This window comes from Myxine glutinosa, chromosome 6 (genome assembly GCF_964187855.1).
Source record: "Myxine glutinosa chromosome 6, kmMyxGlut1.1, whole genome shotgun sequence".
In the NCBI taxonomy this organism is placed as follows: domain Eukaryota; kingdom Metazoa; phylum Chordata; class Myxini; order Myxiniformes; family Myxinidae; genus Myxine; species Myxine glutinosa.
This window is the reverse complement of record NC_136266.1, coordinates 188704498-188718788: the sequence shown is the minus strand read 5'-3', so window position 1 is coordinate 188718788 and position 14291 is coordinate 188704498. Positions and strand designations below refer to the sequence as shown.

General features: G+C 47.1%; 1 protein-coding gene across 1 annotated transcript in view; it reads left to right on the top strand.

Annotated features, from left to right (window-relative positions):
• Positions 1-14291, top strand: part of LOC137418853 (EH domain-containing protein 1) — a 49367-nt gene that overhangs the window by 4673 nt on the left and 30403 nt on the right. Inside the window, exon 2 of the mRNA XM_078781013.1 lies at positions 2713-2810. Within this exon, the coding sequence (XP_078637139.1) occupies positions 2713-2810 (98 nt within the window). The remainder of the gene's footprint in view (positions 1-2712; positions 2811-14291) is intronic.

Here is a 14291-nt window from a genome sequence, read left to right as displayed (position 1 = left end):
TGTGTGTTCCTGGGCCCGTATTCATAAACATACTTAAGTCTAAGTATAACACTTAAGTACCTCCTAACTTCGGTTTTACGAACAAGTGGTATTAAATATGCTACTTACATAATGTATTACACTCAACTTCATGCTTGTAGTTGAGACACCTCCAGGGGTGTCTTAAGTGAACGTAAGTTCGCCACACACTGTATATTCTGTCCATTTTCGACGAGACAGCGAAGAGGAATGGCTGCATTGCTTCTGATAGCACTAGAACGGCTGGTTCGACGGCGTGCAATTCGTCGAGAACGAGTATTTCGTGACCGACTTCATCCGCTAGATGAGTGCGATGATGTCGAACTGTACCAACGATACCGCCTTGACCGGCAAACGATTTTGGATGTTATTGATGTTATTGGTGATAATCTTGATCCATTGACATTGCGAAACCACGCATTGCCAAGGGAACTTAAGGTTTTGGCAGCTATACGTTTCTATGCGACCGGAGCCTTTCAGCTGACAGCAGGAGATACAGTGCACGTATCACAACCAACGATGAGTCGAGTTGTCTCTCAAGTCACCCATGCATTGCTTCCTTCACTGCAGGCTGTCGTGAAATTTCCAAAGGATCGAGACATTCCCACCATAATTGAAAAGTTTCATGAAATTCCCGGTGTTCTTGGCCTAGTTGACGTGACACATGTTTGGATTTTAGGTCCCACCCAGCACGAGTGGCGATATGTTAACCGGAAAACGATTATTCAATAAACACTCAAGTAGTGATTACACCAATATGCTTTTCATACTCTTCGCACAGCCAAAATTTTTCAGCATCAATGAAATTTTTCTTTCGCTTCGTAGACGAAGTGTTCCCTGCCATGATGAAGGGTGGAAAGAATGCCTAAGGTCTTCCTAGCGACTTGGAACAGCATTAAATAATAGCATTTGGTTTTGAACCCAGTTATGTAGTCCCGTCCTTACGTCATGGCACTCAGCCAAACCACAGAAACTGGCACAATCGTGCAAGAAATGTGATCATTAACCCCAGCAACGGCCAGTCAAAACGGTTAGGTGTTATGCCTATATTTAGGTGTCGCACTCAGTGAGGTGTAACACTTAAGGTCATTTATGAATACCGACATAAGTCCTAGTCCTAGGTAAATGTCACACTTGGAGTTTAAGTGTACTAAACATAAGAACGTTTATGAATACGGGCCCTGGTGTTGTCTGCGTGTGTGTGTGTTCCTTGTTTTGTCTGCATGTGTGTGTTCCTTGTTTTGTCTGCGCGTGTGTGTGTTCCTTGTTTTGTCTGCATGTGTGTGTTCCTTGTTTTGTCTGCATGTGTGCTCCTGGTGTTTTCTGCCCGTGTCTGTCTGGTGGTGTCTTTGCGCACGCATGCACTCGTATGTGTGTACGTGTGTGTACAATTTTATTAACTAACAACATAGGCACCAAATCAGAATCGCACTAGCTGAGTTTAAGAGGGGGAGACAGATATCGAGGTTGGTTCATCGTGTCCTTTGTTTCCCCGTGTTCTGGATTAGGTAAAGCGGAGAAATGCTGCTTGAGCTCTTTTAGTTATTGACTGGTTAATTGCTAATCTGCTGCTACCAGCTCCTGTTCAGGTCCAGCACGCTTGACAGCTCGTCCACTCCTTGGCTCTCTGTCGCACTCATGAATCGTTGATCAGACCCAGACTCCAGATTTGTCGCAGACCTATGGACTCCGGACCATCTTGTTTAACCCAGACCAGACTATTTATTCGCTGACTGATCACCTTTTATCTGTCTGGAGATGGGTAGGGGCGAGGAGGGTGTCTGAGTTCATGCTCCTCTTCCAGGCATGGGGGCCTGTGGCAAAGTTTTTGCGCCGCTCCGTTGGGCCATGTTGTGGGGCGCTCATTTGTCCCCGACGTGCCTCTTCCTGACACCATCTTTCCCACCAGTTTGCTGCGCGTACATTGTCTTCAGCGATTTTTGGCCTTGCCCGTGGCTTGGTGTTCTACATTTAGCATGGGGGTGGGATTATTTTGCTGCTAGTTTATTTTGCTTATTGAACATGTACTGGGAACCCAAGTGATACGGCAGGCAAGCGGAAGGACGTGGCTATCTGTAGGAAGTTACAGGGAGGTTCGCGCACATTTGCGTTTCCTGGTAGCGAGGTTTGTAGATGGTGGTACAAGGTGCACCTGACATCCCACTACTCGACCATTGTCGACAGTTTTGAAGGTAAAGGCAAGGTTGTGGGGAATGTGGGCGTTTGCAGTGGTTGTGTGGTTAAGGTCTGAATCTGTGAGATGGTGGTTAAGCAATCAGGATCGAGCAGGGGTGGTTGATCGTGGGGTGGTTAATAAAAGTGAGGTGGGGTTTTTTTTTTGTCTGGTGGAGGAAGGTAGATGTGGCATGGTGATGTGGAGATGGCTGGGAGGTTAATCGTGGTTAGTGGTGGTCGATGAGATTGCCTGTAGTGGTGGTGACAGTTGGGAATTGGTGCAGGAATGTGAATGCCATGTTGGTGGGAATATGCAAATGAGCTATTCCACACAGCGCATATTTCCCCGTGAATCCCACTCCACAGAAGGGAGGACTATCTGAATGTTTAATAAGGAAATAACTACTTGCAAACTTGTATGTTGGATGCTGCTGCTTTGGAGAGTGCTGGTTCGCAGAACTGCGATAATATGTACTTTGTTGCATGAAATTGTTTAATCATCTTCACCTCTTCATGCAGATTCATGTGTGCTCAAATGCCAAACAAAGTGCTGGAAAGCATCAGTATAATCGACACACCTGGTATCCTGTCTGGAGAGAAACAGCGAATCAGTCGAGGTGAGTAATGGAGAAAGTGGAGTGGAGTGGAGTGGAGTGGAGTGGAGTGGAGTGGAGTGGAGTGGAGTGGAGTGGAGTGGAGTGGAGTGGAGTGGAGTGGAGTGGAGTGGAGTGGAGTGGAGTGTTGAGGAAAAGGTATGCTTGGTTTTGTTACCTGCACCACTGAAGGTGGATGGAGGTTGTTCTCACCCCTGTTTGTCTCTCTTTGAGCAGGATATTTCAAAAGGTTGTGGATGGATTTGGACGAAACTTGGACAGGTTGGGTGTGTGACAAGGACAAATTGATTAGATTTTGGTGGAGATCTGGATCCGGATACTAGAATAGTAAGTGCTTCTTCACCATTGAGAGATGGGGCTAAAACTATATATATATATATTGTTATGAATTTTGGGGTAGTGATGTATATAGATTTAGGTAGATCTGCATAGGTTAGGTGCTCCGATGATCGTGGGTAGCAGGAACCACTTCCATGTACAGTAAGCCAGGGACCTGTGTAGTCCGGATGTCGGATAAGTTGGATATTTGTCCCCGCCACGAGGGGGCGGGGCATGTTATTTAGTTCAGGGATTATGTTAACGAGCAACGGTACCCGCCCTATGGGCGGGGCTTCAATTGTGAAGCCCAAATGAAAAGGAAAAATATCAGAAATTGAAGGTTTTTCTTTTATTTTAAACGATTCATATACCGTTGAATCATATCACACGCAAATCATCAAAATCTAAACAGTATCTTTAGAATTTCAATAAAAGCCACATCACTGTTCATATCGGTAAATATTATTCCATCATGTTTCAAATCGTGATTGATACACTATGATCGTGATGATCGTGAATCGTGATCGATAATCGTGTTCACAATCGCTATGTCGTATGTACTCCCGATATGTGTACCAAATTCTCGATACGTGTAAATGTACCAAATCAACAGTTAAAAGGATTTTGAGCCGATAGGTGTTACGGCCTTGGCAAGATCGATGGAGACAGCGTTTATTATACTTTTAATGAAGGACACTGTCTCAAGCCCCAGTCCCCATCACGGATGGGGCTCAGTGGTTTACCCGAGCCTGACAGCGAAGGGCGAGGTACACGCTGGCCCGTCCAGTGTAGCGCACGTGCGGCCCCGGACATCGAAGGGCATTAAACGTTCATTAAACGTTAAACGTTCATTAAAGGATTACGAAACGAAAAACATTACGAAATTACGTTCACACCGTCACGTCAAACACTACCGTGAACACATACATCGTCACAACATCGTCACAATGAGTACATCGTCACAATGGACGTTATGCAAACGTGAATGTTATGTGGGAGTCCAAACCTGAGAATACTGGAGACCAAAGCTGAAATTGGAAAAACTAAATAGCCTATTTAGTCCGGTAGCTAAGCTAAATATAGCATAACAATTGTGCATTTTGTGAGGAAAGCACCAAATTTGGCACACTAGTAGACTATCATATTATGAAAAGATCTGGATATTGGGCCATCTCAGATTCAGAGATTTGATTTTTGCAAGATTTGCAGATTTTGCAGATTTGCAAGCTGAGATTGCAACGCCAAGGACGGCCAACTCCTTCCTGCGAGCTGCCCACGTCACCCGCACAAGAAGAGCTCATCAAATCACTGCAGCGGCACTGCACATCCTGCAACACCGTGCGTATGAACGCCACTGTATGACATATGCTGATGATGCAGAAGACCTGCCTGAGTTCGGAGACTGGCGTCACCAGAGAGGAGAAGACATTCCCAACTTTCAGTACTGGGCAACTGTGCTGGAACTAGAGATGTTGGTACTGGTCTACGTGCGTTCTCTGCGGCAGGCTTCATTCACGATGTACCTTGATGCCCTGACGGAACTGGTCCTATGGTTCCATGCCTTAGACCACACACACTATGCCAGGTGGGTCCCTGTTCACCTGAGGGACATGGTTGCACTCCCAATGAAGCACCCAGATGTACCCAGATCATTCAGGGCTGGCAACTTCACTGTACAGAAGACGAAGAAGGTGTTCTCTTCGATCCCAATCGAATCGAAATCTTGCAAAAATCAAATCTCTGAATCTGAGATGGCCCAATATCCAGATCTTTTCATAATATGATAGTCTACTAGTGTGCCAAATTTGGTGCTTTCCTCACAAAATGCACAATTGTTATGCTAAGTTGCCCCACTAATTTTACTCCTGGAGATCCCAGATTACCCACACAAAATATCGTTTTGATCGGTTGAGCAGTTTTTGCGGTACCTTCGAACAGACGGACAGACATTTGGTGAATTATAGTAAGATTCCCTTGTACGGCATTCCCTCTGTGATCATTCCTTTGTTCTGTATGGCAACGCACCATAGACATTTGTCAGGGCCATTAGTTACACCACACACACTACTTAAATTCCCCTCCGCCACAATATCAATAAAACTCGCCAGAAGCCAGTTTGGGGCACTGCCGATGGAGCCACAGCCAGCCACATCACCAGCTGGCATAGCAACACACATCGAGCAAGCCAGGCAATAGACATGCCCAGAAGGATTCGTGATTGGCCAGGGGCGGGGCAAGGCAAGAAGATTCTCTGGGATTGGTGGAAGGAGGGGTGAGCAAGAAGCAACGAACTGATTGGCCACGGACCAATGGCATGAGAGAGAAGTGATGCAGCCATTGGTGGGGAATTGAGCCTGTGAGGTTGGCCGGTAGGGATTGGAAGAGAGAGATGGAGAGAGAGAAGGAGAGAGAGAGAAGGAGAGTTGAGTTGAAGGCTTCGTGTGTGGTGAAGTTTACGTTCCCTGTGTCTTCTTGGGGAGCAGCAGGGCATGGATGTTAGGCAGTACACCACCTTGCGAGATCGTCACCCTGCACAGCAGTTTGTTCATCTCCTCATCGTTGCGGACGGCGAGCTGCAAATGACGCGGGATGGATGATCCGTGATTTCTTGTTATCTCGTGCAGCGTTACCTGCAAGCTCCAGGATCTCTGCAGCCAAGTACTCGAGCACAGCCGCCAGGTAGACGGGAGCACCGGCACCGATGCGCTTGGCGTAGTTGCCTTTGCGAAGAGAGAAGAGACGGAGAGAGAAGGAGAGAGAGAGAAGGAGAGAGAGAAGGAGAGAGAGAAGGAAGAAAAAGAATGAGAGAGAACGAACGAACATCAAGAGGGGTTGATAAAAAGTGAGGAGAGACCGACATTTCGTCTCTCGTGCCTGCTCGTTGCAATAGACAGTGGTGCCTGGACCTCGTTCACTCTTGCCCTCACAATTCCTCTGCTCCGACCTCTTGCCCTCACGCCTTCCTTCACCCTCGACCCTCTCTCCATTCTGATCCGAACATTGGGTGCATCGCAGTTCCGTGCCGGATCCGGGAGGGCATTGCACGGCTGAGGAGGCGGGTTGCACGTCCGCTTGCTCGCTTGGCGCGAGAGGCCTTATCGAGGCCTAGTGAACGGGGGCGCGTCGGGGCCTTGTTCCCGCTAACCGGAGCTGCATCGGACGACTGCACTCAGAGCCTGACGATCCCTGACACATTGCAGACAGAGATTATCCACAGCACGCACCGACATGACGGGGTTCTTTTATTACATCTCCATTTGTCCGTGTTCTAAGTCTGTGTGTAGGAGGGAGTGCTCATTAGGGGGTTGGAGTATTTACCAGCGCTTTCTTGTTATCGGGGGCCAGCAATAAAGCCGTGTTTATATTTTTACATAAATTCCATCTCCGGATTGATTAAATCCCTGCAGGTTTGAAGACTGCTAGGGATCGTGCCAGGTAAAAGCTCCCGCCTTTCCTTCCACTCCCTCCCTCCCCCTCTCCCGCCCCCCCCCCCCCCCCCCCCCCCGTGCTTGCATAGTGAAATCCGCCACTGAATAACGCCTCAAAGTAAGCTCATTTGGTCATCCGTGGGCGCTCCGTCTTAATAGAGCCATCCACAACAACATGCATTTTAAGGCCATTTTCCCTGCTAGAGCGGGGGTTAGCCCATCCACAACACTATATATACTGTATATATATTTATCAGGATATCTTTTTTACTGAACCAAGTAATTTTAATTTTTTGTGAAAAGCATTTACTTGTAAGCTGAATAAGCACAACTTTAAGGTATTAAAGAGGATGAATGAGCACAGGGAGAGTAGGACATAAGGAAGGGGTTTGGAGGGGAGGGAGAGAGGGAGGGAGGGAGTGGGGTAAGGGGAGGAAGATACAAGCTGTTGTATGTGGGTGAGGATGAAAGGAGTAATGGTGTAGGAATACGAGTATTGGAAGTCATCCGCAAGGAGGTGTTCAGAGTGGAAAGATGGAAGGGATGGATAGTTATGGCATGAATGGTGATACGGAGGCAAATGTTGTCTGTTATGTCATTATATGGGCCACAAACAGGAAGGTCCAGGTTGGAGAAGCAGGAATTCAGGGATGCACTGGAGAGGATGATGGAAATGGTTGAGCCGGAGTGGTGCTGTGCATTGCGGGGGAAGCTATTGCGCATGGTTGAGTAGCGGAGCCAGGTGAAGAGGAATGTGTTGGTAAATTTGGTTGAGGAACGAGGACGCGCGCGGGCAGAGGGGGGGCTCGCGCGCACAGAGGGGGGCTCGCGCGCACAGAGGGGGGCTCGCGCGCACAGAGGGGGGCTCGCGCGCACAGAGGGGGGCTCGCGCGCACAGAGGGGGGCTCGCGCGCACAGAGGGGGGCTCGCGCGCACAGAGGGGGGCTCGCGCGCACAGAGGGGGGCTCGCGCGCACAGAGGGGGGCTCGCGCGCACAGAGGGGGGCTCGCGCGCACAGAGGGGGGCTCGCGCGCACAGAGGGGGGCTCGCGCGCACAGAGGGGGGCTCGCGCGCACAGAGGGGGGCTCGCGCGCACAGAGGGGGGCTCGCGCGCACAGAGGGGGGCTCGCGCGCACAGAGGGGGGCTCGCGCGCACAGAGGGGGGCTCGCGCGCACAGAGGGGGGCTCGCGCGCACAGAGGGGGGCTCGCGCGCACAGAGGGGGGCTCGCGCGCACAGAGGGGGGCTCGCGCGCACAGAGGGGGGCTCGCGCGCACAGAGGGGGGCTCGCGCGCACAGAGGGGGGCTCGCGCGCACAGAGGGGGGCTCGCGCGCACAGAGGGGGGCTCGCGCGCACAGAGGGGGGCTCGCGCGCACAGAGGGGGGCTCGCGCGCACAGAGGGGGGGCTCGCGCGCACAGAGGGGGGCTCCCGCGCACAGAGGGGGGCTCCCGCGCACAGAGGGGGGGCTCCCGCGCACAGGGGGGGGCTCCCGCGCACAGGGGGGGCTCCCGCGCACAGGGGGGGCTCCCGCGCACAGGGGGGGCTCGCGCGCACAGGGGGGGGCTCGCGCGCACAGGGGGGGCTCGCGCGCACAGGGGGGGCTCGCGCGCACAGGGGGGGGCTCGCGCGCACAGGGGGGGGGCGCGCGCGCACGAGGGGGGCGCGCGCGCACAGAGGGGGGCGCGCACGCACAGAGGGGGGCGCGCGCGCAAGGGGGGGCGCGCGCACGGGGGGGGGGACAAGCGCACACGGGGGGGGGGACACGCGCGCACGGGGGGGGGGGACACGCGGGAGGTGGGAGGTGCTACGCACAGGTGGGAGGCCAGAAGCAAACAGGCAATGCAGATACGGCGAATGCTAAAGCATTAAACCAATAAATTCCACATTCCTGCAGCACCTTCAGTCGCACATCAGAGATGGACAGCAAGTTCGTGAAGGACTTCCATGAAAAACGTACCCGTTCGCAAACAAATGGGTACGTTCACGTATAGCAACATCGATCGTGGGTCCGTGGCGAATCTGCATATGGCGATCCATGAAGTTCCCGTTTAGAAAGTAGAAAACATCACGGCATGTCGTCATTTACTTGAACTGATATCTCTTTTTTCATTCCAAACAACATAACTCCAATCACAAATTAATCACAAAATAAACTTTTAACAACATTGTTAATGTTTCCTTCATTGTAAAAACTACCAAGTCAACAGTTAAAAGGATTTTGAGCCGATAGGTGTTACGGCCTCGGCAAGATCGATGGAGACAGCGATCTGTTAGCGTATACACCGCCCAAATAGCTATGTGGAATTCTCTCATGCAGAGATTAAATGTCTTTGAACTTTGGCCGAGGTCATTATTTACTTTTTAATGATGTTTATATACGAATCAAAAAGAAGATAATTGGTTTTGGGTGTCCCTTCCACATATCTCGTGGGATTGTGAGTTGGAGAGATGACAGTGATGGCGGGGAGGGGGTTCGCATTCTCTCAAGCAGGGATTCTCACCCCATGTCCTTATAAAGGGTCTTTGTCCGAGGTCACCGAGTCCGGTCGGTGCAGCCGATCGGTGCAGCCGTGCAGCGCAGCCATGCAGCGATCGGTGCAGCCGTTTGTGCGGCACCCGGGAAAATAACGTTATGCGGGAGTCCAAACCTGAAAATGTTGGAGGCCAAAGCTGAAATTGGAAAAACTATATAGCCTATTTTACTCCAGGAGATCCCAGGATTACCCACCTAAAATATCGTTGCGATCGGTTCAGCCGTTTTTGCGGTACCTTCCAAAGAACGAACGAACGGACGGACGGACATTTGGTGAATTATAATAAGATGTAAATCTGCACGTCCCATTTTTAAGGTGCATTTGGGGGCTTTTTTAAAAATCAGTGTGTACCCCACCATGTCGGCTCCCGTATGGAGCGTGCTTGTAGTTTGTACGTATTCTGCAACACCCACACTGTACTTTATCTTGATCGCATACCTGAATTTTCTTTTATCTTGACGAAGAATCTTGTTAACTTTCGAGGTATTGATTGATAGGATGTTGTTGTTTTTTCAACCACCCATTACCTAATCATCAACTGGGCTTGATTTTTCGACGTTTCAACCTTTTTAGGCCAGAACCTGCCCAGAGAACTCTGTGCACACACACAACACAACACACACACACACAACACACACACACACAACACACAACACACAACACACAACACACACACACACACACCATTCCTCTTATTGCGTTGTGGAATATACAGTATATATATATATATTTTTTTTGGCAAGATTTGGCCCTCATCTCAAGCTTATCTCGGATATATTCTGTTCCACGAGTCTCTACTTGAAGGGGTTCTCTTTGCTTACTTGATTGTGTTAAATGTAAATATTTCTATTTGGTGAGCAGCCTGTCGTCCTCGTGATGCAGTCATTGCCCAGAAGCTGGCCTTTCCTTCTTGTGAAAGCGGCCCATTTGTGAGTTCTTTTCCGTTTGTACATCCTGACCTCGTCCCCACACCCTTCCCATCCCTCGTTCTTCATTCCCTTCCTCTTTCTCCCTCTACCAATCGGTTCATTTGTGGTGTCGTGTTGTCGTGATTTTCCTCATGTCAGCTCACGTGCTTTGACGAAAACAACAATTTTGCGCATTTATTTTTTCCATTTCTGCACCGAGTGCTTTAACAGGGATAGAGGAGCTGAATGTGGAAAGAAGACATTTAAGAGAAGCTCCATGGTACATTTCCATTTGACAGGTGTTGGGTTTTAAATTAGATTGTTGGCGTTTTACATGTTGTCGCAGTTGTTTATGGACATGAAGATGAAAGCCATTCCTTTGCTGGTCCACCCCCCCCCCCCCCCTGTCATTATTGAAACTCATCATTTTTTCCAAAAGGGTGTTTATAAAGTTTTTATTAACGGTGCTTGTGCTCTCGTCCTGGTCGTACATAATTCATAGTTGCAGCTCCTTCGGCCTTCATTTTGCCTGTTCTGGAACCTGATTAAGGAAACTCGTATTTGTTTTCTTTGTTTAAAGTCTTATGATGACGTTCGTATGATTGTGCATGCTGCCCTGTCCTCTGGCAACCATTGAAATTGGTTAAAAAATACCGTGATGCTGTTTAGAATACCTTTCGTCAGTAGTATACTGCTTTATTCTACCAGGTGAGCACCCAGGGGTATTGCCATTTTGTTTTTATTAATCCATCTGCCCACGCAGCAGTTGACTAGGTTTTTGCATTTAAAAAAAAAATTACTTATTTGTTGTCTGTCTGTCAGGGCACAATTTTTAAACGGCAATGTCCTTCCTGCCATCCGTCAAAAATGAGGAAGAACCTTTCTAACCCACCGTTTTTTTAATTCCGAAGGGTTATACAGGGTAATTCTAATGAGTTATAAAGGGTAATTCTAATGGGTTATAAAGGGTAATTCTAATGGGTTATACAGGGTAATTCTAATGGGTTATAAAGGGTAATTCTAATGGGTTATAAAGTGTAACTCTAATGGGTTATACAGGGTAATTCTAATGGGTTATAAAGGGTAATTCTAATGGGTTATAAAGTGTAATTCTAATGGGTTATAAAGGGTAGTTCTAATGGGTTATAAAGGGTAATTCTAATGGGTTATAAAGGGTAACTCTAATGGGTTATACAGGGTAATTCTAATGGGTTATAAAGGCTAATTCTAATGGGTTATAAAGTGTAACTCTAATGGGTTATACAGGGTAATTCTAATGGGTTATAAAGCGTAATTCTAATGGGTTATAAAGTGTAATTCTAATGGGTTATAAAGTGTAACTCTAATGGGTTATACAGGGTAATTCTAATGGGTTATAAAGGGTAACTCTAATGGGTTATACAGGGTAATTCTAATGGGTTATAAAGGCTAATTCTAATGGGTTATAAAGTGTAACTCTAATGGGTTATACAGGGTAATTCTAATGGGTTATAAAGGCTAATTCTAATGGGTTATAAAGTGTAACTCTAATGGGTTATACAGCGTAATTCTAATGGGTTATAAAGGGTAATTCTAATGGGTTATAAAGTGTAATTCTAATGGGTTATAAAGTGTAACTCTAATGGGTTATACAGGGTAATTCTAATGGGTTATAAAGTGTAACTCTAATGGGTTATACAGGGTAATTCTAATGGGTTATAAAGGGTAATTCTAACGGGTTATAAAGGGTAATTCTAATGGGTTATAAAGGGTAATTCTAAGGGTTATAAAGTGTAATTCTAATGGGTTATACAGGGTAATTCTAATGGGTTATAAAGGGTAATTCTAATGGGTTATAAAGGGTAATTCTAATGGGTTATAAAGTGTAACTCTAATGGGTTATACAGGGTAATTCTAATGGGTTATAAAGGGTAATTCTAATGGGTTATAAAGTGTAACTCTAATGGGTTATACAGGGTAATTCTAATGGGTTATAAAGGGTAATTCTAACGGGTTATAAAGGGTAATTCTAATGGGTTATAAAGGGTAATTCTAAGGGTTATAAAGTGTAATTTTAATGGGTTATACAGGGTAATTCTCAGGGTTATAAAGTGTAATTATAATGGGTTATAAAGTGTAATTCTAATGGGTTATAAAGTGTAACTCTAATGGGTTATACAGGGTAATTCTAATGGGTTATAAAGGGTAATTCTAATGGGTTATAAAGGGTAATTCTAATGGGTTATAAAGGGTAATTCTCAGGGTTATAAAGTGTAATTATAATGGGTTATAAAGTGTAATTCTAATGGGTTATAAAGTGTAACTCTAATGGGTTATACAGGGTAATTCTAATGGGTTATAAAGGGTAATTCTAATGGGTTATAAAGGGTAATTCTAATGGGTTATAAAGGGTAATTCTCAGGGTTATAAAGTGTAATTATAATGGGTTATAAAGTGTAATTCTAATGGGTTATAAAGTGTAACTCTAATGGGTTATACAGGGTAATTCTAATGGGTTATAAAGGGTAATTCTAATGGGTTATACAGGGTAATTCTAATGGGTTATAAAGGGTAATTCTTATGGGTTATAAAGGGTAATTATAATGGGTTATAAAGTGTAACTCTAATGGGTTATACAGGGTAATTCTAATGGGTTATAAAGTGTAATTCTAATGGGTTATAAAGTGTAACTCTAATGGGTTATACAGGGTAATTCTAATAATAATAATAATAATAATTCATTTATTTTGTATAGCGCTTTTCCAGAAGCCCAAAGGCGCTTTGACAGAGTGGAAAACATAATGCATAACAATACATGAAAACAACAATTGCAAAAAGACAAGAATCAAGAAAACAAACAGCAGCGATATACGGCATATATATAAGACAAGAATCAAAAAGACAAGACAAGAATCAATAGGGAAATATTTAAAGCAAAAGGAGGGAGAAGGAGAAGAGATAGTCAGGGGTTAAATGCTGTGGGTTGAATGTTGAATGCAGCGTTGAACAGGTGGGTCTTTAGTGATGTTTTGAATGTGGTGAGTGAGGAGGAGTCTCTGATGGTGTGAGGTAGTGAGTTCCAGAGGGTGGGAGCAGCGATGGAGAAGGCCCTGTCCCCCCAGGATCTGAATTTGGTCCGGATGGAGGGGGTCAGGAGGTTGGTACTAGCAGAGCGGAGGTTGCGGGTGGGAGTGTGTCTGGAGAGGAGGTCAGCCAGGTAGGATGGGGCCAGGTTATGGAGGGCTTTGTATGTCAAGAGGAGGATTTTGTACTGGATTCTCTGGGGGATGGGGAGCCAGTGAAGCTTGTAAAGGACGGGGGTGATGTGGTCACGGGTCCGGGAATGAGTGAGTAGACGGGCAGCGGAGTTCTGAATGTATTGGAGTTTATTGGTGATTTTTGAGGGTGAACCATAGTGGAGGCTATTGCAGTAGTCCAGACGGGAGGTGATGAAGGCGTGGATGAGGGTTTCTGCAGCCGTGGAGGAGAGGGATGAGCGGAGACGGGCAATGTTTTTCAGGTGAAAGAAGGCTGACTTTGTGATCTGTTTAGTGTATTTGTCGAAGGAAAGGGTTTGGTCAAAGATGACGCCAAGATTCCGGATGTGAGGGGAGGTGGATACTGGGATACCGTCGATGTTGAGGGCAAAGTTATGGGTGGATTTTGTGAGCGTTTTTGGGCCAATGATGATTATTTCAGATTTATCACAGTTAAGCTTGAGGAAGTTGATTTGAAGCCAGGATTTTATTTCAGTGATGCAGTTTGTCAGGATAGAGTGGGTGTCGGTGGAGACGGACTTGGTGGAGATGAAAAGCTGGATGTCATCGGCGAAGCAGTGGAATTGGAGACCATGACGGCGGATTAAGTGACCGAGCGGGGACAGGTAAAGGATGAAGAGGAGGGGGCCAAGAACTGAACCTTGGGGGACACCTTGGGGGAGGGGAGCAGTGGGGGATTTGCAGTTATTGATGGAGATGAACTGGCATCTGTCAGAGAGGTATGATTTAATCCAAGAGAGGGCAGTGCCGGTGACGTTAAAGGTGGATTCAAGTCGGGTGAGGAGGATAGTGTGATCGATGGTGTCAAAGGCAGCGCTGAGGTCGAGGAGGACGAGAATGTTGAGGTTGCCAGCGTCAGAGGAGAGGAGAAGGTCGTTGGTGATTTTGAGGAGAGCAGTTTCAGTACTGTGGTTGGAGCGGAATCCGGATTGGAATGTTTCATACAAGTTATTGGCAGAGAGATGATGTTTGAGTTGAGTGGCTACAGCGCGTTCCAAAACTTTTGACAGAAAGGGTAGGTTGGAGATGGGTCTGAAG